This window comes from Tachysurus fulvidraco, chromosome 18 (assembly GCF_022655615.1).
Source record: "Tachysurus fulvidraco isolate hzauxx_2018 chromosome 18, HZAU_PFXX_2.0, whole genome shotgun sequence".
Taxonomy (NCBI): domain Eukaryota; kingdom Metazoa; phylum Chordata; class Actinopteri; order Siluriformes; family Bagridae; genus Tachysurus; species Tachysurus fulvidraco.
Genome location: NC_062535.1, coordinates 5,646,394 through 5,670,644, shown reverse-complemented (window position 1 = coordinate 5,670,644; position 24,251 = coordinate 5,646,394). Strand labels below are relative to the sequence as shown.

The 24,251-nt window shown below is 35.8% G+C and overlaps 2 protein-coding genes across 2 annotated transcripts; one reads left to right on the top strand and one right to left on the bottom strand.

Moving 5' to 3' along the window:
- The first annotated feature begins 94 nt into the window (after positions 1–94).
- cfap221 (cilia and flagella associated protein 221) lies at positions 95–15,835 on the top strand. Its single transcript, XM_027156169.2, has 24 exons — positions 95–250; positions 464–621; positions 877–977; positions 1,842–1,928; positions 2,028–2,123; positions 2,235–2,335; positions 2,544–2,647; positions 3,700–3,859; positions 3,973–4,087; positions 4,198–4,321; positions 5,250–5,352; positions 5,472–5,559; positions 5,725–5,814; positions 6,195–6,290; positions 6,522–6,615; positions 7,430–7,527; positions 8,342–8,422; positions 11,361–11,468; positions 11,554–11,715; positions 11,919–12,053; positions 13,028–13,128; positions 13,616–13,711; positions 14,673–14,783; positions 14,951–15,835. Exons 2-24 carry the CDS (start codon positions 492–494, stop codon positions 15,078–15,080), a joined length of 2,511 nt encoding a protein of 836 aa, XP_027011970.1. The 5' UTR covers positions 95–250; positions 464–491; the 3' UTR covers positions 15,081–15,835.
- A 237-nt stretch (positions 15,836–16,072) lies between these two features.
- Positions 16,073–23,282, bottom strand: LOC113648803 (cyclic nucleotide-gated channel cone photoreceptor subunit alpha). Its single transcript, XM_027156172.2, has 4 exons — positions 23,190–23,282; positions 21,493–21,587; positions 17,870–17,976; positions 16,073–17,755 (listed from the first exon to the last, which is right to left on the bottom strand). The coding sequence occupies exons 1-4, from the start codon at positions 23,280–23,282 to the stop codon at positions 16,374–16,376; spliced, it is 1,677 nt and encodes a 558-aa protein (XP_027011973.2). The 3' UTR covers positions 16,073–16,373.
- Between the last annotated feature and the right edge of the window lie 969 nt (positions 23,283–24,251).

Sequence of the window (24,251 nt, the reverse complement as noted above, 5' to 3'; positions counted from 1 at the left end):
CAACCCCATAGTTATCCCAACAAATATCACTAATTAGCACCATTGCTCTAATCCGTTGATTCGCCGTGATCTTAAGCTTTTATTTTGAAAACCTTCACTGGGGTCCAGAAACAGAATGTAATGGTCGATGACTTCACGATAATATCGTTGTTATGGCAACCGAATTGTTGACATGGCGCCTACGGTTCGGGGAGAAGAACTGTACAGAATAAACAGTCACCTCCACCGTTAGATCACTGCACGTATTTGGGTAAAATAAACACATTATTTATAATCCACGTCTTTCTGTGGGTGATAATTATATAACTATACAAATATAATGATCAATAGTTAATTAGTGAACTTAATTAGATTACAATATAGTGAAAAGAAAAGTTAGTCATCACCTGCATAGTGATTAGTGTATTTATTTCCATCTTTAGACTTTTCCTGGTCAATAAATATCTTAGTGTTTTTCTCTTAGATGCTGCAGTGTTATGATCTAATCAGGAATGAAGGCTGTGCTGCAATCTCCAAACACTTTCTCCAACAATGTAAAGAAAAAGACAATTCAACCTCTGAGCCAACTGGTGGAGGAAACAAGGAAGACTTCCAAAATCTCTCATCACCTTCTTGAAACTAGTAAGAGTTTGATTCATTAATGGGGGAAACTGTACATTCTGCTGGCAAGCAAGTTTCTTCTTTCAGTCTACTTTCCTATTTACAGGTGAATAATAAAAGCCGAATTTAAAAATCATGGTTTAAATTTTTTTTTAATATTTCACTTTGGAGATAATAGGTACATTTGTAAAATTGAAAACGCTAAATATCTTGCTGATATAAATAAATTTGCTTTTTTAAATTTGTTTAAGGCAAAAAATCATTTTCTTTCAACAGGGAGTTTTGCCAACGTTAAGTGCAATAATGTGGTTGTGGCTGAACCATCAGAACTGCATTTTAGTGGGTTTGAAGTGGGAAAGGAGTACAAAAAGTCTGTGGTAAGTCAAGTGCTTTTAAACATTAATACAGAAATGTACAGCAGGTACTGTACTGAACTTTGGGCCTCATTTAGGGAGCTGTATAAGAGGGAATTTATTCTTAAATCCTTCATAGTTTCTTTTACCCAAGAAATATTGTGTTCAGGAAAATCTTGTCATTTTGGGAAACTTTAGGATGTTATTTATGTACTTCAATGTGTGTAAATTAATAAAAGAGAAGATCAAACTAACTGATCTCCACATGATATTATTCATGATGATACTGCACTCTGTTACTGTGTACACTGTCAAGTTTAAATTGCTTTTGTATTTCAGTTTACAGACACAAATTTCAAGCTAGTCATATGTTTGCAATGATTGATTGTTTAATTGATTTGTGTGTTGGTTCCACTTGCCAGAACATCTTTCTTTTTTAATGCTTGCAACCCTTTATTAAAGCTGGCACTATGTGATTGATCCATTAAAAAATCTGGTATGTTCAAGCTGCAATGTGTTATACACACTTTAGTGTGCTGTATGAACTTCCTATGACAACCCTTTGCTTTTCCAGAGCTGTGAGCTTTGCATTTGTGACTGTGCTGTTACACAGCTTGTAATTTCCCACTGATTCGCATTCATTAACATAAATTAAATAAGAATATGAAGAAAATAATTTAAAAAACAAATCTGTCTAACATCTGTCACAGAGTTTTAGTGCAGTTGGTTTTACTCAAATATTTAAAAGCAACTTTACTAAATGATAAATGAGGCCCATTTTCTCTAAACGATTTTTCTGCATTCGGCTCAATTTTCTACATACAAATAAGGAAAGTAAGTAAGAATCGGTAACATTATTATTATTCTTATTTTTTCTTAAATTAACAGAAGCTGATCAATATTTATCCTGAGGTGATCCAGGTCCACATTCTTCCTACTCAAACTAAGTACTTTCGAACTGAATGTTTGCAAAAGGTAATTCTTCAAACAGAAATCGTTGTTCATATTGTTTGTATATTTCTGTACTGATTATTGCATAATATTTCTAAAGGTTCAGGTGTGTTTTATTCGTAGAGTCGTCTAGCCCCAGGCCTCTCTCACACTATTACTGTGCACTTCAGTCCAGATGAGTGGCGCTACTTTTTTGACAGCATCCGGATTCATTGCAAGGTCAGCCTTCTGTTTGTGTTACATTACATTAGTATTACATACAGACAAGAAATCATAGAAAACATATGTGGATGGTCAGATTTTAGTTGTATTACACTTGTTTTTCTTTAGGGGGAGGAGAACCTGCTGGTTAATATTCATGCTTATCCTGTCATTGATGATCTCAATATCCCATCTCAAATAAATCTGTTTCCTGTGCCACTGGGACAAAGGTAACTGAACTTCCTTTTATTTTCTTTTGGAACTTTTCTTTTGAAATTCTTTGCACAGCTATGAAAGTAACACCTATATATATATCTGTTCACCAGACACCGGCAGCTTGTACATGGCTTATTCTGAGAAATGATCCTGTTTATTATTGTGGTTGTTGTTGTGGGCTCCTAAATCTCTGTAAGTTCTGTTCTGTCTTTGTGTTTAAAGCTCCACTTGTGTAATTCCTCTGAGCTGCAGTTGTCCAGTAGACTTTGAGTTCCAGGTGCAATGCTTGAAGTCCCACGAAGCTTTTAGCATATATCCTTTGTCAGGTAAAGTCTCTCACACAATACATTATTTTAGAGCTGTTTTCAGACATAATTACACAGATATTACACTTAGCAATATTTACATTAAGAAAAATACTTGTATTAATCAGTTATTTTAGTGGATTTCTAGGTTTCCCAGTTCATAGAATGCAAATGACCTTCTTGTATCTCATGCTTCCATTGTTGCCAGAAATTTTTTTAAGCCCTTTTTTGTTTTTTTAACATTTATTTATTTATCTATCTATCTATCTATCTATCTATCTATCTATCTATCTATCTATCTATCTATCTATCTATCTATCTATCTATCTATCTATCTATCTATCTATTTATCCACTTATCTATCTATCTATCTATCTATCTATCTATCTATCTATCTATCTATCTATCTATCTATCTATCTATCTATCTATCTATCTATTTTATTTATTTTATTTTATTTTATTTATTTATTATTGCCTAGATTTGAAACATAGACATAAGAAGATCATGGAGAGAAAATGCAGACTGAGGACAGAAATAAATAAATAAATGAATGAATATATAAAGAATAAAACAAATGTAATACAGTATAATATAAAACAATTGAAATGATGTTCCCTCTGACACCCCATCATACACTCTAAATCAAACTTCCCCTATCGTAATGTCTGAATTCTAAATGTTTGTAGTCTGCAATTACTTTGATGTCTGAATATTGATGTGCACAATTTTGTCATTAAATCCTCACTGCACACTTATCTTTACTGTAAATGTGACCCATAAGTTTTGACATACTTTATTAAATTAGTGTCACTTTGAAAGCCTGACACCACTTCTGACTGGTATGGAGGCCACCTTCAAATAAAATGAAGACACACACACGCACACACACACACACACACGCACGCACGCACACACACACACACACACACAGACACACACACGCACACATGCACACAATAATCATTCATTCATTCATTCATTCATTCATTCATTCATTCATTCATTCATTCATTCATTCATTTTCTACCACTTATCCGAACTTCTCAAATTTGTTCTATTTGTGTTACTAGGAATCATCCCAGCCAAGGGGAAGACAGATTTATCAGTGACATTCTTACCAGAGCAGTATGGAATGGCTGAAATCACTCTACAGCTTGTCATCTCTCAGTTCAACTTAAAACCATTTATCTGCACGTTAACTGCATCCTGCTCTCCCAATCTTACTCTAAAGTACTGCCAGATCATTTTACATTACATAATAACCTATAGGTAGTTTCATAATAACCTGTGCAGACTTGGAATTTGTGATTGCATTCTATTTTATGCTTGTTGCTCTGCATTAGCCACCAGAAAGAAAATAAAGAGGATTCTAAAACTGCAGAAGATGTACAAACAGAGAAGGTTATGTACATTGTTGCTCCCAAACTAAGGACTAAATTGACACCAAGGTTAGAGAAGGTAAAATTATTACTTCTACAGACACTGGAGTTACCTTTTGTTGTTTCGGTTCAGTTTAGGACGTCATTGCATGGTCAAATCACTCTTGTACTTTTTTTGTATTTTTTCAGCACAAAAAGAAGATAAAATCAGACCCATATACACAGATCTCTGATGTCGATCTCTCCAAACATGGACTTGCTAAAATGCTCATTCAGCGGCAAGACAAAATGAGCTACAAGGATCTCAGAGAGGGTGAGTAAGAAAGTAATATAGCGTACATGTACAGAATTTTGGCATATATATATATATATATATATATATATATATATATATATATATATATATATATATATATATATATATATATATATATATATATATATATGTGTGTGTGTGTGTGTGTGTGTGTGCGTATATATGTATATATCGTGACCTTCAGAAGTATATATATGGAATGATTTTCACTGAGCTATATGTTGTGTAAATCAGACGATTTTCGACAGTTTTAATTTGGGTATCTTGGGTATTTAAGATATTTGTACAAATGGCTTTTATACCAATGGGAAAATGGGAAATTCATGAATTCCTAGAGAACTTTAGGTAAAGATGCTGAAAATCAGTAGGATAATTGTAGCCCTCTTAATTAACAGTGCACCGATATTGTAATTGTAGTTGATTATTTATCATTTTTATATCTATAAATAAGAGAATAAATGAGCTGAAGTAGTTTTTACTTCACATCTTTTCTATTATATAAAGAAAAGTATTCTACTCAGTTAGATGTTTTTTTGTGTACTCCTATTATCAAAGCCTGTAGCACTGTCTAGATTTTGACATAAATAATGCAATGCATAAAAGCTAAAAATGTGAGATTTTTAAAGATACATTTACTGCGTTTGGCAGACGACCCTTATGCAGAGCAACTTACATTTATCTCATTTATACAGCTAATGTTGAGGGATTTGAACTCGCTACCTTTCGATCAATAGTCCAACACCTTAAACCCTGAGCGACCACATCCCTAAACACTAAAGATGTGGAATATGCATTACAGTTTAGATGAATTGTATACAAGTTAAAATAAATGACATGCTCAAAGACATATGTAATAGTGATCTAGTGAATTTATAGTTGTGCGATTTTATTTAAAATGCTCATTCAAATATTTCATTCATTAAAGCCATGTCCCAGACCACTTCTGCATACCAGACAAGACAGATGAAAGAAGCTGCATTTGAAAATCAAGTTCGAATATATGTCCAAAAAGCTAATCAATTTCAATGGTATGTAATATGTTCACATACATTAAAGGCACTAACACTTGTGTACAGACTCGGTGTTAAGTGTATTGTGGCCATCAGCAGTTTTATTGGAGCTTGTTGTTTTGTTCTGCTTTCTCTAGGCAGGTGCAACTAGGTGACGATTTGTTCTCAGCAGAACAGAAAATACAGATTCTGAAGGAACAGGAAGTTGCAGCTTCTGTGTATAAGGTATGGTCATTTACTCATTGAACAAATTTATATATGTATTAGTAAGGGCATTAATACTGGAACAGAAATTAATATAGAAACATTTATTATTTTTGTCTTCATAAACCTGCCATTCACATTGTGTTCATGTTTTAATATATCTATATATGTGTGCGTGTGTTTTAGATGAAGAAAGACATGGATGGCAGGGAAATGGATATCAACCAGGTTTTCCCAAAACTGTCATCTCATCGTGTTGTACGTTGTGCTGGACAGGTAATGACTTTCACATATACAGTCTATATTTGAAACGAACTCTGGTGCGATTACCTTTTTGGTGTGGTTATTTGTGCAGATGAAAACATTACTCAAACCCTAGGTGTCTACTACAAAATTCATCACACAGAATGTTTAAAGCTATTGTCTATATATCAAGCTATATATTATTAATTCCGCTTTTTTTCGTTGTCGTATTCAATATGAAAACAAACCAAACCAAAGAAAATGAACTGTATATATATTTTTATTATTTCTCAGCAACTAGACTTACATGTGTGAAAACACCCTAACAATAGCCTATACCTAATATTTAGATATGTCAGTCTACATCCCATCTCTCAGAGCCTGAACACTGAACATAATGGTTTGGGTTGCAGATTCCTGACTGCACTCCTGTGTTTGACATTTATGGCAGTAGCCAAATGGAGGTCAGGTCGCGAGCACTTCGACTCTTCCAACAAGCTGTTCGTAAGGTGAAGTTAATTCTTCGACATGTTTTATGTTTTAGAATCTGTAATTTTATTACTCTGCATATTTGCTTGCATTATTGTGACATTTTGGATTACATTATTTTTACATTAAGTTTTACAGTTATTCAATATAAGTAGCCACATTCCATAAAAAAATAAAAAAGCAAAAATATACCAAAAAAGTAAATGAAATGATTCATGTAATGAATATTAGTCATAATGTTATTTGTTTAGGTCATTCTGCAAATCTGTATGAATAAGAGGCTGCTTCGTTTGCGAGACGTAGCTTCCAGTACAAAGAGGCAAGTCAGAGGAGAAAAAAACAAAGGTGAGACAAATGATTCATTTTCATTAATGAAGTTCATGAACCTGTGGTGTGATGAAGACTTCTACCACATCTGGTCATATAGTGTGATGATCTAACCACTGGCCATACAGTGTTTCTTAAATGGTCTCTGTTCTGATTAGCTTCATTAAAAAACTAGCCTTGAATGAAAAATAATAGCAGTAATATTTAAGTCGCAATTAAAAAATAATGAAAGTTTTCCTTTGTTTGCATACTGTATATGGACACTGTTTAGGGATTATATAAACATTTGATAGTGTTTACATGGCACATCATCATTCTTCTCTATGTCCCACGTGTGTATATATGTCCCACATGCGTATATATGTCCCACATGCGTATATATGTTCCACATGCGTATATATGTTCCACATACGTATATATGTCCCACATACGTAATGTCCCACATGCATATATATGTCCCACATGCATACTGTATATATGTCCCACATACGTATATATGTCCCACATACGTAATGTCCCACATGCATATATATGTCCCACATACATATTGTATATATGTCCCACATACGTAATGTCCCACATATGTAATGTCCCACATATGTAATATCCCACATATGTAATGTCCCACATGCATATATATGTCCCACATGCATACTGTATATATGTCCCACATACGTATATATGTCCCACATATGTAATGTCCCACATGCATATATATGTCCCACATATGTAATGTCCCACATGCATATATATGTCCCACATACACCAAAAAGAAAACTTACATAGGATAAAATCACAGGTTTGTATGTTTGTCTTCAATCTCTTGTTGTAGACATGTATGAAAAGAAAGAGCTTTTAAATCTGTCATCAGGAAAGATGCAGCCCTTCATGTCACCCATCGTTCCTTCTACAAAACACCCTGAAGAACTTGTGAGTACTACTATAGATCAATAAGAGTTCATCAGAAAGTCTGAGTTATGCTTAAAATGTTCTACCCTGGTGACATCAAATGACAACACATTTTGCCACATGGTTTGGGGTAATTGTATGTATGAGAACACCACCCTTCCTAACAGCCCAGATATCTGAAGGTCACCTGCAGAGTGTGAACATTTCTTTCCAGATATTATCGCTGCTCCTTTCATGTTGTATAGAGTAGAGAATAAGCCTTTATTTGTCACATATACATTACATTTACATTTACATATGGCAGCTTGGCCGTGATGGGGCTTGAACACCCGATCCTCTACCTTAACCCTTTGAGCAACCTCCATGATAAATATTTTTCTTGTCCTTTTGCCTAATTTGGAGGTAAATCCTGTTCTTGGTCATGTTGCTGGTCTGTAAAATTTTCTTCACTTGTTGATTATGGCCTTCACAGTACATCATGGTATCTTAATGGTACATCAAAAGTTTTGGAAATTACTCATCGACACTTGTACAATTACTCGATACTTTGTGCTCACTGTACAACATTGCTTTAAGGTCAAAATACTCATACAGAGAACTGAATTTTATTTGAGATTAATTATTACAGAGAACAGGTATACTATACTTACATCTGAATATAAGTTTTAATAAATGTTTAGATATTTATCTGCTGTGAAAACCAATGTTGATATATTTATAGGTATGTATTTACAGATTAAGCATTCTGTATAGAGATATTTCATTATCAAATATAATGGTGATATTATTTATATTACAAATATTGATAATAGTATGTAATCTCTCTTTTTTCTAGCTCATTAATACAATTGGAAAGGTTCATGTAGGTTTACTTGAAGAAAATGTGACTTCCACCATTCCACTTTTTAAACTAAAGGTGTGTATCTCTTTCTCTCTCTCTTACTAATATATGTTACTAATATACATTAGTATATTAGTATATATATATATACAGTACATACAGTGTGTATATATATATATATATATATATATATATATATATATACAGTACATACAGTGTGTATATATATATATACATATATATAAAATGTGTGTGTGTGTGTGTGTGTGATAGGTTGGCACCTGTGCGATAAGTCCATTCATGGAATTTCCTCACTAGTATTATAAAAGGTGGAAGTAACTGGGAACAATAGCAACTGAGCCACAAATTGGTAGGCCATGTAAAATCATAGGATGGGCTCAGCGCATGCTGAAGTGCACAGTGTGCAGGAGTTGGCAACTTTCTTTTCATGTGGCCTTCAGATTAGCTGAAGCACATTGTGTAAAGAGCTTCATGGGCTGGGATCCCATGGCCAAGCAGCTGCATTCAGTCCTTAGATCACCAATTGCAATGCAAAGCATAGGACTCAGTGGTATAAAGCATTCCATCACTGGACTCTAGCGCAGTAAACACGTGTTCACTGGAGTGAGGAATCACACTTCTCTGTCTGGCAATCCGATGGAGGAGTCCAGGATTGGCAAATGCCAGGAGTACGACACTTGCCTTACTGCATTGTGAAAAGTGTAAAGTTTGGTGGAAGGGGTGGTCATGGTGTGGGGTTGTTTTTCAGGGATTGGGCTTGGTCCCTTAGTTCAAGTGAAAGAAACACTTAATGCTTCAACATGCCAAGACATTGTAGACAATTTAATGCTCTCAACTTTGTGGGAACGGTTTGGGGACCCTTACTGTTCCCACATGACTGTACACTGGTGCACAAAGCAAAGTCTATAAAGACAAGGAGTATTTTGGTGTGAAGGAACTTGATTGGCCTGCAATCCTGACCTCAACCTGATTTAACACCTTTGGGATGAATTGAACATCGGTGACTGACCTTACAAATGAGCTTCTAGAGGAATGGTCAAAAACTCCCATAAACACACTCCTAAACCTTGTGGAAAATATTCCTAGAAGAGTTGAAGTTTTTATAACTGCAAAGGTTGGGACAATTAATATTAAACCCTACAGATTAAAAATGCAGACGTTCCAAAATTTTTGGCAGTATAGTGTGTATCTATCTATCTATCTATCTATCTATCTATCTATCTATCTATCTATCTATCTATCTATCTATCTATCTATCTATCTATATATATATATATATATATATATATATATATATATATATATATATATATATACACACACACACACACACAGTGCCCTCCACAATTATTGGCACCTCTGTTTAAGATGTGGTCGTGGACTTCTAAAAATTCTCCTTTCTTTTAAACAACATAGAACCCAAATGCAAAAAAAAGAGAAAAATCCAACCTTTCATTTAAGTACATTACTTTGGTGGTAAAAAAAAAATCACACAGCCTTCCAGCCTTGTTTGTCACTGTTCCAGTTGTTTTAAACTTCTTAATGATTCCTCTGACTGTATACGGGCAAGTGAAGGCGAGTGGCTATTTTCTTGTACCCATTGCCTGACTTATGAAGGTCGACACACATCTGCCTTACTTGAAGTTTATTTACTCGTGTGTTCTCTTGTCTTTGCCATGTTGACAAATAGGTAAGAGAATTAGGCCTCTGTGTCATGTCATATTTATACCTCAGGGAAACAGGAAGTCATTAATTAGTAATTAAAAGTCCCTAGATACCCCCGGACCCGAACTTGATTGGCCGTGTGGTGGAAATTTCGAATCTAAAGACTAAAGATGTTCCTAAGGCTTTGTCCTTCTATGCTTGTACCCTGTTTGCTTGTACCCTGACATTGTCATCAGTCGTGTTGTTAAGATTATGATAGGGACTGGAGACGAGTTGTCCATAAACAACATCCAGTAAATCTTTTAACGCATCTTAAATATGTGCAGCGTTGTATAAAGTACTAGAAAGCAATACTTGAGTAAAAGTTCAAGTATCGTACTAGAAAAAGACTTTGGTAGAAGTGAAAGTAGAATATTACTCAAGTAAAAGTCTTGAAGTATCTGATATTTACTGTACTTAAGTATTTGAAGTAAAAGTAAAAAGTAATATTTCAGTGATTTTCGGTAGGTATAAGGGGTTAGCCCTCGGTGAGAATTTAAAAGAAGAAGAGTTTTATATTATATATTATATGACTACATAGTAAGCCAAAAGTTATGGTATTATTAAATGGCAAAAGTGGACACCAAAATTTTCTGCATGATGTAATGATGCCAGTCTTGAATCAGATCAGTTCATGTATGTGTGCATTCTCTACAAACAGTGTGTCCAATGAATGCAGTCATTAATAAACAAATATTCACAAGACAAAGACCAAATCAATAATGTTATTTTTATTTAGTATTGATACTAAATACTAAACTGAACACTGGTTATAAGAATAGTGACATTTCACTGCTTTTTCGCCAAACCTCCCTTATTGCAGTCGCACGGATTTTTTCTGATTTTATTTTGTAGTAACGAGTAATGAAGATGCTTATTGGAAAATAACGGAGTAAAAGTATATATTTTATCTAGGAAATGTAGTGGAGTAAAAGTGAAAGTTGACATAAATTTAAATATCGAAGTAAAGTACAGATACGTGACATTTCTACTTAAGTACAGTAATGAAGTATTTTTACTTCGTTACACTACAACACTGAATATGTGTATATATATAGCCTACATATTTAAGATGCGTTAAAAGATTGCTTGCTCACTTTCTTGCTTTCAACAGATCATGTTGACAACTGACTGGTCACTTACATGCAGTAAACATGCTGCATAAACTGTTTGCTTTTTTCCATTTAGTGTTCTTGCAATAGTTGTGCATTCTTTCCTGATTCATTAATGCCATGTGGTTAAAAATTTGTATCTACTCTAACTTTGAGAGTAATTGTCGCATTTCCAGGTTCCTCAGCATTACAAGCTCATGGGGTATCAGAAGGTCACTTTGTACGATTCCAAAGACTTTTTTGGCCCCAAAACCCAGTGTAGACAGTTGCGCACAGGAACACAGGTAATATAGTTACATTCAATAATGATATTCTATTTAATATCCTAATTTAATCTTCATTGTCAGTTTGTCATTTGTGTTTTTACAGAACGAACTTCTGCCCATGGTGTTGTCTCCTGATGTAATCTCTTACAATGAGAAGGAGCTGCAGGAAGAGAAGAGACCAGAGCCAGACCTCAACCACATGCTCCTTTTCAGTACTCCTCATAATGTGTTGAAGCCACAAAATGTCCATCCTCTCAGGATATTTGTAAATACTTTATTTCATCTATTCTACTTAACCAGTGCCAAATAATTTAGCACATGCTCAACTAGACATGTCAGTTTAAAAACAGTTGTTAAGCTCAAAAAAACAACTCTAAACATACTTTTAGTGATCATTGTTAGTTTATTTATACTTGCTTGCTTCTTAGGTTAATGGTTTATTATTTTATGTGCTTTTGTTTACTTCAGAACCCTGCTCCGAGTGTGTATGCCTTCAAACCAACCCCATTATACCTAGAGAGTGACCCAGAGTTCCACCTTTGTCCACACACAAGACACACCATCTGCAAAAGCAGCACTCAAAACAGGTTTTTAGACAGAGAGGCAAGTAGCTGTAAAAGCTTTTACCTATTTTAGGGCTCAAGAAGAAATCTGTTATATATTGTGGTTAAGCCATGTTACAATACATATTAGTTAGAAAAATGAATTATTTTGTTATTGCAATACAGTTATATTGCTGTATTTCAGAAAATTGAAACATCAACAATACCAGATAACGTTAGCCAAAATACACTAAGAAAGCGAGTTCAGTCAGTTGAGTTGTTACAGCTTTTGTATATATGCATTTCTATATACAGTACAGTTGAAGCCAACATATTATATACTTGTCAGGTCAGGGTAAGGTAGCTCAGTGGTTAAGGTGTTGGACATGAGTGACTCCCTGGTTCACCAAGCTGCCATTGCTGGGTCCCTGAGCAAGGCCCTTAACCCTCAATTGCTTAGTTGTATAAAACTGAAATAAATTGTAAATCACTCTGGATAACCGTGTCAGCTAAACTTAAATGTAGATCCATAAATATTGGCATAGTATTATGAGTTTTGATATTTAAAACCACAGTGGATTTAAAATGAAGCGATGCTGATGAAGTATAAAGGAGATCTTATTGATACTGTATCTTCTAGCTGGACAGTGATTTAATCATATCTCTATAAAACCTTGAACATAGAAAATTTGTTGACTGAAATGAACATGCGTGGCCAAACCAGAAAGCACACAATCCTGAGTTACACAAGTTCTGTCAGGATAAACGAGCTATTATTTAGAAAAAAAAACTTATAGATTGTATACCCTAAATGACTTGAACCGTTCAATGAACATGAAATGTGTGCTGTTTGAATGAATGCCAGAGTGTGTGGAATGTTTTGATCTGTACTCTATGTGTGAAATGTGCTGTCTGCATTAATTGTACACCACTATGACTTTATAATACCTTTCAATTCGAAAATATTGCTTCTTTAAACCTAAATATTACACTTTGTTGAAAGTTCCAGTTATTTATATTCTTTTCTGAATATAGGACATCATAAAAGGAACCATGATATGGAAGAAGGTTCCCTGTGTTTCACTGAGCACTGTTTCCTCCATTCCAGCACAAACCAGCAGTTGGACCCCACGCATGTAAGAGTACAGATAAACATACACACAGTCTCTCTGTGAAAATCTGTGATTAGCAACTTTACCACTGACTCCCCTATTCCAACTCTAACCTTAATTATTTTGTATGCTTTCGTGCATTTATTCTGAATAATAAATTATTCATATTCAATAAGGATTTTACCCTAGAATCTTTTCCTGGGAACACTGTTGACAAGGAATAAATGTGATGTCAGTCTATCATAGATCCTAAATATTTGTTCATTTTAATATAAATTTCATGTGCTGTATATTTATTATCCTGTGTATTTTTGGACTTCCTCACTGCCATGCATTTGTACTCTGTGTGGTTCTGTTTCCTGTATGACTGCGTTACACTGAATTTTCCTGCAGTGTGCACAGGTTCTAAACAGAAATGACAATAAATCCCACTTGAGTTGAAAATCTAATTTACTTGTACATGTTGCTCATGACCTGCGCTTAGCTGTTGTGTTTATTTTGTTATATGCAGGCGTGACCCTTTCACTAGTTTGGTGCTGCCCCTGGAAACCCCACCATCAATGAAGGACCTTCCTGACAACATCAGAGAAGAAATTTCATTTGAAGAGTAAGTTATTATCAGGGGCCCAGGAGTGGTGGATTGGTGGCCCTGGGATTTGAACTCATGAGCTTCGAGTCAGTAGTCCAACACTGAGCTACCACTCAGCACGCAACATTTCTCGCAGGGCGAACCGAAATAGAGTAAAAATATGGTTTCAGTTTACAGTTAAAATCTGAAACGTAGGAATTGAGTTTCTGTTAAATTTCCACTCCTACCTACAAAATAAAAAGGGCTCTACAAAATGACTGCTACCAGAGAACTTAAATGTACTATCTGTGGTTTGTGGAAAAAAGTCAGCTATATGCTATGGCACAAAACCGTTGATGGCCTTCAGTGTTGTGTTTTTTTTTTTACCTCAGGTCCATGTGTGCAAACATTTGCTCAAATTTACTGGGCTGTAATGCTGTAATTTACTGGAGTATATCCAGAAAACCAGTAAAGTGAGCATTATAGTACAGTAGGAAGTAACTTATTTTCTGAGGCAATCATTGGCACACGTTATGTGGTAAAGGGAGAAGTTGACTTTACACCTTTTTTTTGCACTCTTGTATGATTCACTCTGGCTTAGTGCACATTTTAATCTAGAATAATGTGCTGAAAATGTTATTTTGTTGAACTGCTTTGGTGTTTGTTGTAGATCAGAACAGAACTACTGAAGAACCTCTGATCATTTTAATGATCACATAGTATATACATAGGTTACTTAGTTCATCTAACATGCAGACCATATTTTTGGCCATTATATAGAATTCCATTTTTAATTCTAATGACATCAAGTGAAGGTCATGTGCTCTACACATACCAACAGATTTCACTGACCCGATAAGGAAGTTTTTAACTTGCCATTATTATGAGCCTTTTTTTCTGTATCAAACAAATCCATTGTTTTTTTGTGAAAATGGAAAGAATGCGTACAAAAGCAATAGAAAAGGTAAAGTGCACATAAAACAATGTTTTCTCCCAACAGGGCTGAAGATACAGGAGTCAGGCTGAATCCTGACATGGTTCACGCTGAGTTCGTGGCATTTGAAAATTCACCTTTTAAAACTTCCAAAGAAGATTCCATTAAGGATGACAGGTAGGGAATTACATGCATTTTGAAAACTCACTGTTCTCTATTAAAGTGTCTGTTATCTCTTTATCTTTTTAAGTTAGTAAGAAAAAAGAGGGCAAACTTTGTATGTTATAAGAAACAATGCTGTTTTTCAGATCTTAAATGATATATCTTGTCTGTTTACCTTTTAGAGACACACATGAAAAGCCATTGGAATCAAGTTTGAAATCACAAACCAACAAACTGGGATCTAAAGTCCTAGCACGGATGAAATATATAAAATCATTGAGCAGGAATAGTGCAGTTTCACATAACCAATAATTGTTTTTTTTTCTTTATAGTTAAAACAATGTGCAAAGTTGTTCTTACGTAATCAAATCAAATAATAAACTGATTTATTTTTATTTTAAGCACTTTTGCTATTTAATTTGTAAACTGCAGTTTGGTACTTTTGGATCTTTTGGAACATGTTTTGGCCAAAAGTACCAGACAGAAGTTTACAAAATAAATAACAAAAGTCACATAATCTTATCATAATAAGATGATAGATCATATACTGAAAAGTATGCTGCTATTAGCAAAGATATACAGTACTTTTTCATGCATGCAGGTAATGTCCTAATATATTTCTAAAATTTGATGGAGAATTCTTATATAGTTAAGAATTTTTATTCACATTTTAAAAGTGGTTTTGATTTGTTAGCTCACTTTTTAAGCAAGAGCTTAGCCAATGAGATGGCCAAAATAAAGTTCTCTGTGTTTGTAGTGTCTAACAGTTCGAACTTTCGGACATCACAGTCTTACTGTTGCAACTACATAATGGTCAATAATTTCACTGGGAAAGAAGCTCATATGGGTAAATTTATGGAGCTTATATGTTCTTCTGATCGTATTGTCAAAAGCAGGCTAATGTTTCAGATCCATCCTGTACCCCAGGTCGTACTTCACAGATTCACTATTAGTATCATTGTCATATCTGTATAAGTTGTTTGTATATATCTGCATAAAACTTCAGAGGTAATCCACAAATGCAGAACACATCCTGTAATTCCATAAAACTCTTACTCCAAACAGAATAATTCCATGCAAGTTTTGTGTTAATTCTATGTTTTTCTATCAATATCACAATTTATGGCAATTGTTTTTTAGTAGTAATTACAGTGTTGGACTTAATAAGCATGAATGCAGAATGATTCACATAGAGATTTCAGTTAGCGCACACACTGGAACAAAAGAAGCCCATTTATTCATGAAAACCCTAGAGGGTAATTATAACAAATACCAAGTAACTGAGAACAAGTTTAAACAGGCCTTTAAGTGATTCAGCAATTCTGCTGAAGGTAGTTGGTAAAGCCTTCAAAGTCTTTGAATAAGCATTAGTCTATACAACACACAACAAGGTTCACATTCAAAGGTGGCTCGGGCTCAAAGAGCAATTCAGATAACAATGTATAGTTTTGCTAAAAGTTACTTCAACCTTTATGGTTAATTTCAAACAAGGACTGCCCAATAATACAACATCAAAAGGAGAAAAAATCAGGATCATTAAATAAAGTCAATTAAAGTCACCCATTATTTGTACATTGTACATTGATATGTACCTACTGTACCTTATTAGAAAGCAATCACACATTTCTCTGTTTGTTCATGCAACGAGGATGCTTTAACTCTATCCTCCATATTGATGATCTTTTGCTTGACTCTAGCCCTGCTGGCTGCCCACTGTGCTGATATGTGTGTTAATTTGGTTTGCATCATCTCTAGATTAGTTTCCATTACAGTCACCTTGTCTTCAATTTCTTTGGCATCTGATTGGTTGGCTACTGTCTCATCAATCAAGCTATCCTTCATCAAAATGGCCTTACCTTTTTCTTCCAGAATGGTCTTGGCTTCTGGATATTCAATCAAGGCCTCCATGAGGTCATCTTTTGAGAGGGCGAAGAGGTCAGAGTAACCCACACTACGAATGTTGGCAGTCCTACGATTCCCTGCTTTACTGCCCTTGATGCCTAAGATACTGATCTCACCAAAATATGCACCATCACTCAGTACAACAAATTGTGTTATACCATCATCAGCTACTACCGCCAGATTACCGTCTTTGATAATATACATTTCACGACCAATGTCACCCTTCTTGCAGACATAGTCTCCAGGACCGAAGACCTGCGGCTGAAGCTTGAGCACTAGCTCGATAAGAAGTCCCGCCTCACAATCCTGAAAAATACGCACCTTCCTCAGTGTTTCCAAATGCACACTGATGGCAATCTCTGCCTTTAGTTTATCTGGTAGGTATTTAAGAACTTCCTTTTCATTACCAGTCTTGTCTGTTCTCCAAAGGTAGTCAAACCACTTGACAACACGGACCTCCAGATCTTTATTGACCTTCCGAAACTGCAAATACTGTTTAATTAAGTCAATCTTGGCTTGAAATTGAGCACGTGAAGCATTCATGTTGGATATCATGGCACCAACATTACCAACGATAGTTGCAAAAATTAGCACACCGGTGAGAAAATCAGCAACCACAAACAAATACTCGATATCTCTAGCAGGTTGTGGGGTTTGTCCAATAGTGGTAAGGGTGAGTGTGGACCAGTACAGGCAATAGGTATACTTCCTAGACAGACGGGCATACTTAGGCTCGCTAATGTTAGGGTAGACCCAGGTATCAGTCCCAAAGCCAAGTGTTTTGGAGATAGCAAAAAAAATGCAGGCATTCCAATGAATGATAATTAAAATATAGAGTACAAGGTTGCCAATTCTAAATGTATTAGGAAGGTTGGTCCTTGTCTCAGTCTGGTAAAAAAACTCAAATAGACGAGCCAACTTGAAAAGGCGATTGAATCTAAGCTCTGGGCTGTTAATGCCAAATTGTAACATCAATATATCTGTTGGTATCATGCTTATCAGGTCACATTTAAATTGGGGTGTCTTTTTGTAGCGTTCCCAAAGCATCTTTGAATCTTTGACCAGCAGTCCTTGTTCCAGAAATCCTGGTAAAACATTATAACATGAAAATTTAAAAACACACAGTCTATTTAACAGTGTATATTGTTATGTTAGATTACATTAAATGATTGCTTGCACAAATATGCTATGTGGTTTACCTGTTCTGGATCTTATAAAAGTGTCAATGTAGTAGATAACATCTGAAGTATAGTCCAGTGCTACCCATAGCATGGTGTAATCTGTTTGGAGTTCATTGAAACAGGATCTAAAATATAATGATTTTCATTTTTCAAAATTTCTGCCAGATTATAAATTAATATCATTAACATTATGTCCTGTCATGCCTTGAAACACAGAGGTATTAAAAAAATGGGTACAAATTAACAAAGGATTTTAATGAATGAAGCATATATAATACAGGACTTCACATGAGAAAAACACTTGACATAGCTAGGCTACTGAGAAACATCAAATGAGAAATGAGAAGCAAGAGCATATGAGGAATAACAACACAAGCTAAAACTGTGGTTTATGTTGTGTTAGCAATCATAGTGTTCCCCATTAATGACTAAGTTTAAGAGGTGGCCCATGTTTGGAACAGTTGGCAGTGAGTTGTTTTTTTGGATTTATATCTGGTACCCTGGTAAACCTAGTAGCCTTTCAGTTACTTAGGGGCTTCTAGCAAAACCTTCGGTTAGGGACAATTTTACCTGCCACTTCTAAAAGCACTTCTCTAACATACTTATTGAGGTTTGGGAATTGTACCATATTAAAGTCCTTAAAAGTACAGACATTAAAAAGCTGCAGCTGATCATGCCTCTATGCTTGTTAATACCCTTCATATGGCAAAGATGCAAGGGTAGATGAGATTGAGCCAGAGATGTTAAGAACACTGGAGATCATTGAATTTGTCTTAGTTGTCTTTGTGATATCAGGATCCTCTAAAAGGAACTAAAATATGTGGATGGACATGAAGACGTTTGGGTTGCTAATGTTGCAACTTCCACCAGTAAAAGTGAAAGGAGAATAAATGGATGGATTTCTCATAGAGCATCTAACATTACAAATAATTAGTTAAATTATATTGAGTGTGCCTATAAAAGGACACGGAGGCACGGTTGGGCAGCTATGGACGGAGAGAAGGGGTGTTGATTTGACAGGTAATGTGTGATAATTCACAAAGGCGGTGTTATTACCACCAGTGTACTGATTAATGTCTCTTTGTGCTGCATCTGGTGAGAGAGGGAGTGCAGTATGTCTTGCAGAGATTTTCTGACTTTGAGAAATTCCCAGATTCCTGCGTCATTTAAGGCAGCGATGAATAAACCTACTGAGGTTCTTAACCTCAATTGGTCACATGCCAGTTTCATAGATTGCCTCTTCTGTAAAATTGTATCCCTGATGTGAGGTTTGTAGATGGTAATATTTGATCAACAGCATAATCAACATGATGCCTACTAGGGGAGGTCAGGGGATTATTTACATCCTGTTTGAGCTTTATGGCACCCAAATCTCAAGAGGTCAGGAAATAAAATATGAGGTTTTATTAGGAAGTTCTCATGTCTCTTGATGCAAGCAATTTCTTCAGCATATGGCATAAATGCTGGCTGAGAGAATATACTGCCTCACATACTGTAGATACTATATTCTGCAGCTGCCACACTTTCCCTGTTGTGGAAGCAGTCCTTATATAAGCAGTACCCATGACCTACTGTACTGTAGGTGAGCTATGGCATGGTTCATATTTTTGCAGGATTCTCTCTTGAAACATAACAACATTTGTCATTGACATTGTTTATGAATCCCAGAGGTTGATAGACACTGTTCACAATGCATAGAGTGTCAAAGGCTTCAGGTCATTAGTGGCTTTAAAGGAAAAGGTTTCATAATTGAGATTAGTTTTTCCCAAAATGGTTTTGCTGAGGTCTGGACCAGATAACAAAACATTGTACATTTGAGGCACATTTTACAGTATGTCAAGCACTGGAGTCTGAGTTTCCTACAGGATAGACTTCAACTAAATGGATAATTGAGTCACTGAGCCAGCAAAATCCCCCACAGACCTCTGCTGAAATGTCATTAAACTCACCACTGTGCTCTGGAGAGGGACCTGTTTACTTCTTCCAGGACACTAGACCAAAATGTAGCGCTGAAAGTTGTCTTTCACATTTAATGCATTTGAATCTGGTAGTGTCTTTGGTAGTGTAAATTGTAGACCTGCAGCATTTACATCCTCGGGGAGAGCTCTTTTATCCACACATATTCATAGTATGCTAAGCAGACTTGTTTCCTAACGACCTGACCGATATATCCATCTCTCACCTGGTGTCAAATTTGAATCTCTGATTACATTCTGAATATAATGCTACCATCCTCTGTACAGTAGCTCTCTGGTTGGTTAGTGATGTGGAGTAGATCAGTACTGACAAGCTCACAGCAAGCAACGAGTCTAACAATCTTTGTTGTTAACTGTTACATTGGCCTTGATAAGACCATGGAAATGTTTGTCCCTCAAATTTAGGAGAACAATCGCCATCATTTTGCCCATGTCTGGGTAGTAGAATGCATCTGGCTTGAATAAGAATTAGGCTTTCTGATATTGGAGGCAGATGTTAATTTGTATTACAAGTGAACCAAAGGGCTGATCTTCATTAACCTTTTCCTCAGTTTATTGGATTCAGGCAGCTCACAGCCATCGACTACTGCCTCAAGCTTCTGTTTCAGCTATGACATCATCAATCTTCCTTTTTAATTTCAACATGTCCATTACTCACTCTCTCACACCCTGGACGGAGTGCCAACCCATCGCAGGGCACACACACACACACACTCATTCACTCACGCAATCACACACTACGGACAATTTTCCAGAGATGCCAATCAATGCATGTCTTTGCACCGGGGGAGGAAACCGGAGTACCCGGAGGAAAACATGCAACATGCATGCAAACATGCAAACTCCACACACACAAGGCAGAGGCGGGAATCGATTATGGCTTGTTGTTTTATTAAATATCTTCTCTCTCTTTAGTTTAGTATAGTTTAGGTCTAGTTCAGATTTTTTTTTCCTTTTTGTGATTCTGCCTAGTCTAGTTCATGCAGTTTTGCCTGACATGCTCAACGCTTGACACATGCCTGTTTTTTGATATTGTTTTTGTCACTGTCTTTTATGCTACACACTGCTTTCAATATTACTAGCTGCCATTTGTGTAAAAGTATAAAAGGTGTGTAAATATGTGAGGTATGGATATTAGTGATCCGTGACATTTTTATATACAGTGTTTTGAAATGCAGAAATGGTAGTAATCATTTACAGCAGGTAAAATTAATTACTAATAGTTTTGACTTACAAGAGGTAGAATTGCTTACTAATTACTGGCTTTCCTTGCCTTTTTGAACCTCCTTTTCTTAATGTATTTAATGTTTTCCTTTGTCATATGCCATTCCATTCCACACATTGATTAAATTAATTTAATTCCACACATTAATTAAATTCTGACCTCATTTGTGACTTAATTAAAGGTGACTTATACATGTAATGTGGTAGCGGTGCTAGAAGCTTTTAATTCACCTGGTCACAAGCATCATTAGATTGTAGAAAGCAGGAACTGCCATAATGATAAGCCAATAATAATATATGTTTGTAGCAGGGTCCATGATCCAAGAATCTTTTCTGAAAGAAAATATTAAGATATTTATCTCTGTTTCAGTCTAGTGCCAACATGCTAAGATACAAAAATAGCCGACTACTACGTCCTCAGTCTGAACCCCATCTACTTACATTTTTTTCATGTTCTTTTGGTTGTAATCTTTGTCCTCTTTCTTGTCATCTTTGTCTTTCTCTTCTTCATCTTGCTTGTCATCTTTCATGAGCTCCTTTTGAATCGTTTTACTAAATAAGAGTAGGCCATGATCATATCACTATAAACTTTGTAATATATGATGAGTTTCCTTATTTCCTTACTTACTCATCCTTGTTGTTGCAATTGTTCATATTTAATGTAGCAATGACCAGTGGCTTGTATTCTTGTTGAATATATCTGAAAGTAACAGAAATACAAAACTATTATCAAGTAAAGTATTTATTCAACAACAAGCATGAACATGCTTCAAATCTCTCTCTCTCTCTCTCTCTCTCTCTCTCTCTCTCTCTCTCTCTCTCTCTCTCTCTCTCTCTCTCTCTCTCTCTCTCTCTCTCTGTGTGTGTGTGTGTGTGTGTGTGTGTGTGTGTGTGTGTGTGTGTGTGTGTGTGTGTGTGTGTGTGTGTCCTATCCTGACTCAATGTTCACTTGATGGGTTAATTCAGACCTGTGGCTGCCACATGAATGCTCTGTGCAGATTTTGGCCATTTTCTTTCTTCTTTACTGCAACACAGATGAAATATGTTAAGATGGTTAAGAATGAGCTACAGGTTTCAGTTAGACTATAGCTAAGAGATTTTGATAAAATCTAGATATGACACCAAAGGTGTGCTTGAAAGAAGCATGTTTATAAACCCATGTACTACATCCTGATAAAGAGATAACAGGCTTTATTACTGCCTAATGTAATATACGTGATACAATTTTCATGCTGAGTGAATCATTCAGAACAAAGACAAAGCAAATCAAGAGCCTCATATTGAATGATACATCATGAGACATCATATGAGACAAGTAACCAGAGGAAACAAAGTCTGCAAGTGTTTAGACACTTTGCTAACATAACCACAAATGAAGCCTTAATTAATTCCAGTAAAAAGCATTTATCAGGGGACTAAGCCAAATTTCTACAGAGGTTTCCTCGCAAATCTACAGTAGTTAGTTTGATAAAAACAAGCTGGCAAACAAACAGACAAACAAAACAGTTGGGGTAATTGTTCTATACTAATTCTGATAATCTTTAATCACCCTTTCGAGCAATGTTTGTGTCTAATAGTAACTTAACTGAATCAATCAGAATATAACAGTACCCACTTATTACAGCAGACACACATCATTCATCCACATTAAACCTTTCAAGTGAATAATATTGATTTTGTCTGTTTACTAAGTGCTTAAAAATAATTTTCAAAGTGGCCAGTGAGACACTGGTTTCCTCTGTTAACTTCAATAAATGAGCTAAACTGCATTGTTGGATTACTGACAGCAGACTGAATCTACAGTAGAATCTCAGAATGATCTCAGTGTCTAATGTATACATTAGCTCAGCTCCAAAGGGATAAGGAGTGTGAATGCAGGATTCATGCTCATGTGCTCAATGCACTGGTTCTCTAAAGAGTCATTTTGGTTCCTACTGATCATCTCAGGAAGGCAATTGTTGGAATGGACGATTCCTGCTCAGAATGCTCAGTAATGTTAATGCTCATCTAGCAAGTATTTACAGTTAGATTCATCCTTGTCTCAGTGAGGTGCATGAGCATTAAATCTCATCTTCAGAAAGGGGTCCTCCTAAGGGGGAAAGTGCCATCGGAAAGAATTAAGCACCATGAACACTTACCTTTTCAGTTTGGGAGCACTGTGGTGTCATAGAAATATGGGAGGCAGGTGGAACCCAGTGTGGGGTGTTGAACCAGTGCTGAGAAACCACCATGTTCTAGTCTATTTGGACATAGCCCTAAGTTCCAGAGCAGCATGAGGTCAGATTTCACCCTTTACTATTCATATGAACAGAGTATGCTGCACCATCTAATCGTCGATTATGGACTGACAGAGCAGAGCAGTCCACTAGAGCAGGATCACTAGACACATGTCTGGCTGTATCTCTTTCCCCTCTGACATTTATTCTGGGAACATTACACAAAATACAATAATCAGGCCTCAAAGTCCTGCCTTACTCATTCACCATATTGAATTTCTTTTCTATCTAATTCCACAGATGCTTATTGGGGTGGGCTTCAGAGACTGTACAGGCCACAGAAGCAATGCAATCTCACTGCAATGTTATTGGGAGAATTTAGCAATAATATTGTTAATGCCAGATTTATAGGCACTCATGATTAAGCACCATATTGTATAGTGGTTTGGGTGATTTTCCTTAAGTAATGTAGCATATGTGAATGTCAGTTCATGAAATTCCCCATTTTCATTGCAGTCTGTTGTAGAGCAAGAACTTATCCCAGGTTCTGAATTTCCAGTGTTTTCTCTCTCAAGGCTAAGTAATATTTATGTTACTTTTTTACATTAATTGTGGAAGGAGCCTAGTGTATATAAGAGTATGTATATAATAGTAATCAATATAAAAATAATGACTGATTACATCATTAATGACTAAAGATACTATACTGAATAAAGTCACTGTGATGGTGGCTCACAGATCGCCGCCCAAGAACACCAGAACCTTCACAAACACTCTGAAAAAATAAACAGCACCATTTCAGTATCACTGCTATAGAAGACAGAGCAGGGGAGTGTGTATAACAAGGAGGGACGGAACAAAAGGACAACAGCCAATCAGGAGCCTCACCAATACACCGTGTCCTCTGGGAGAAGACTGCTGAAGGGATTGAGGCCCACTGATGTCCGTTAGCTCACAATTTGTTTAACACATATTATCTGTTAT

Bases quoted from the DNA above. Each gene is read 5' to 3' on its own strand.
- cfap221 (XM_027156169.2), top strand. From the start codon at position 492: ATGAAGGCTGTGCTGCAATCTCCAAACACTTTCTCCAACAATGTAAAG. The intron at 978-1,841 runs GTAAGTCAAGTG...TTAAATTAACAG, and splicing joins AGGAGTACAAAAAGTCTGTG to AAGCTGATCAATATTTATCC. The intron at 4,088-4,197 runs GTAAAATTATTA...GTATTTTTTCAG, and splicing joins TGACACCAAGGTTAGAGAAG to CACAAAAAGAAGATAAAATC.
- LOC113648803 (XM_027156172.2), bottom strand. From the start codon at position 23,282: ATGGTGGTTTCTCAGCACTGGTTCAACACCCCACACTGGGTTCCACCT. The intron at 17,977-21,492 runs GTAAGTAGATGG...ATTATATTTTAG, and splicing joins CAAAAGAACATGAAAAAAAT to ATCCTGTTTCAATGAACTCC. The intron at 17,756-17,869 runs GTAAACCACATA...ATGTTTTACCAG, and splicing joins TTTTATAAGATCCAGAACAG to GATTTCTGGAACAAGGACTG.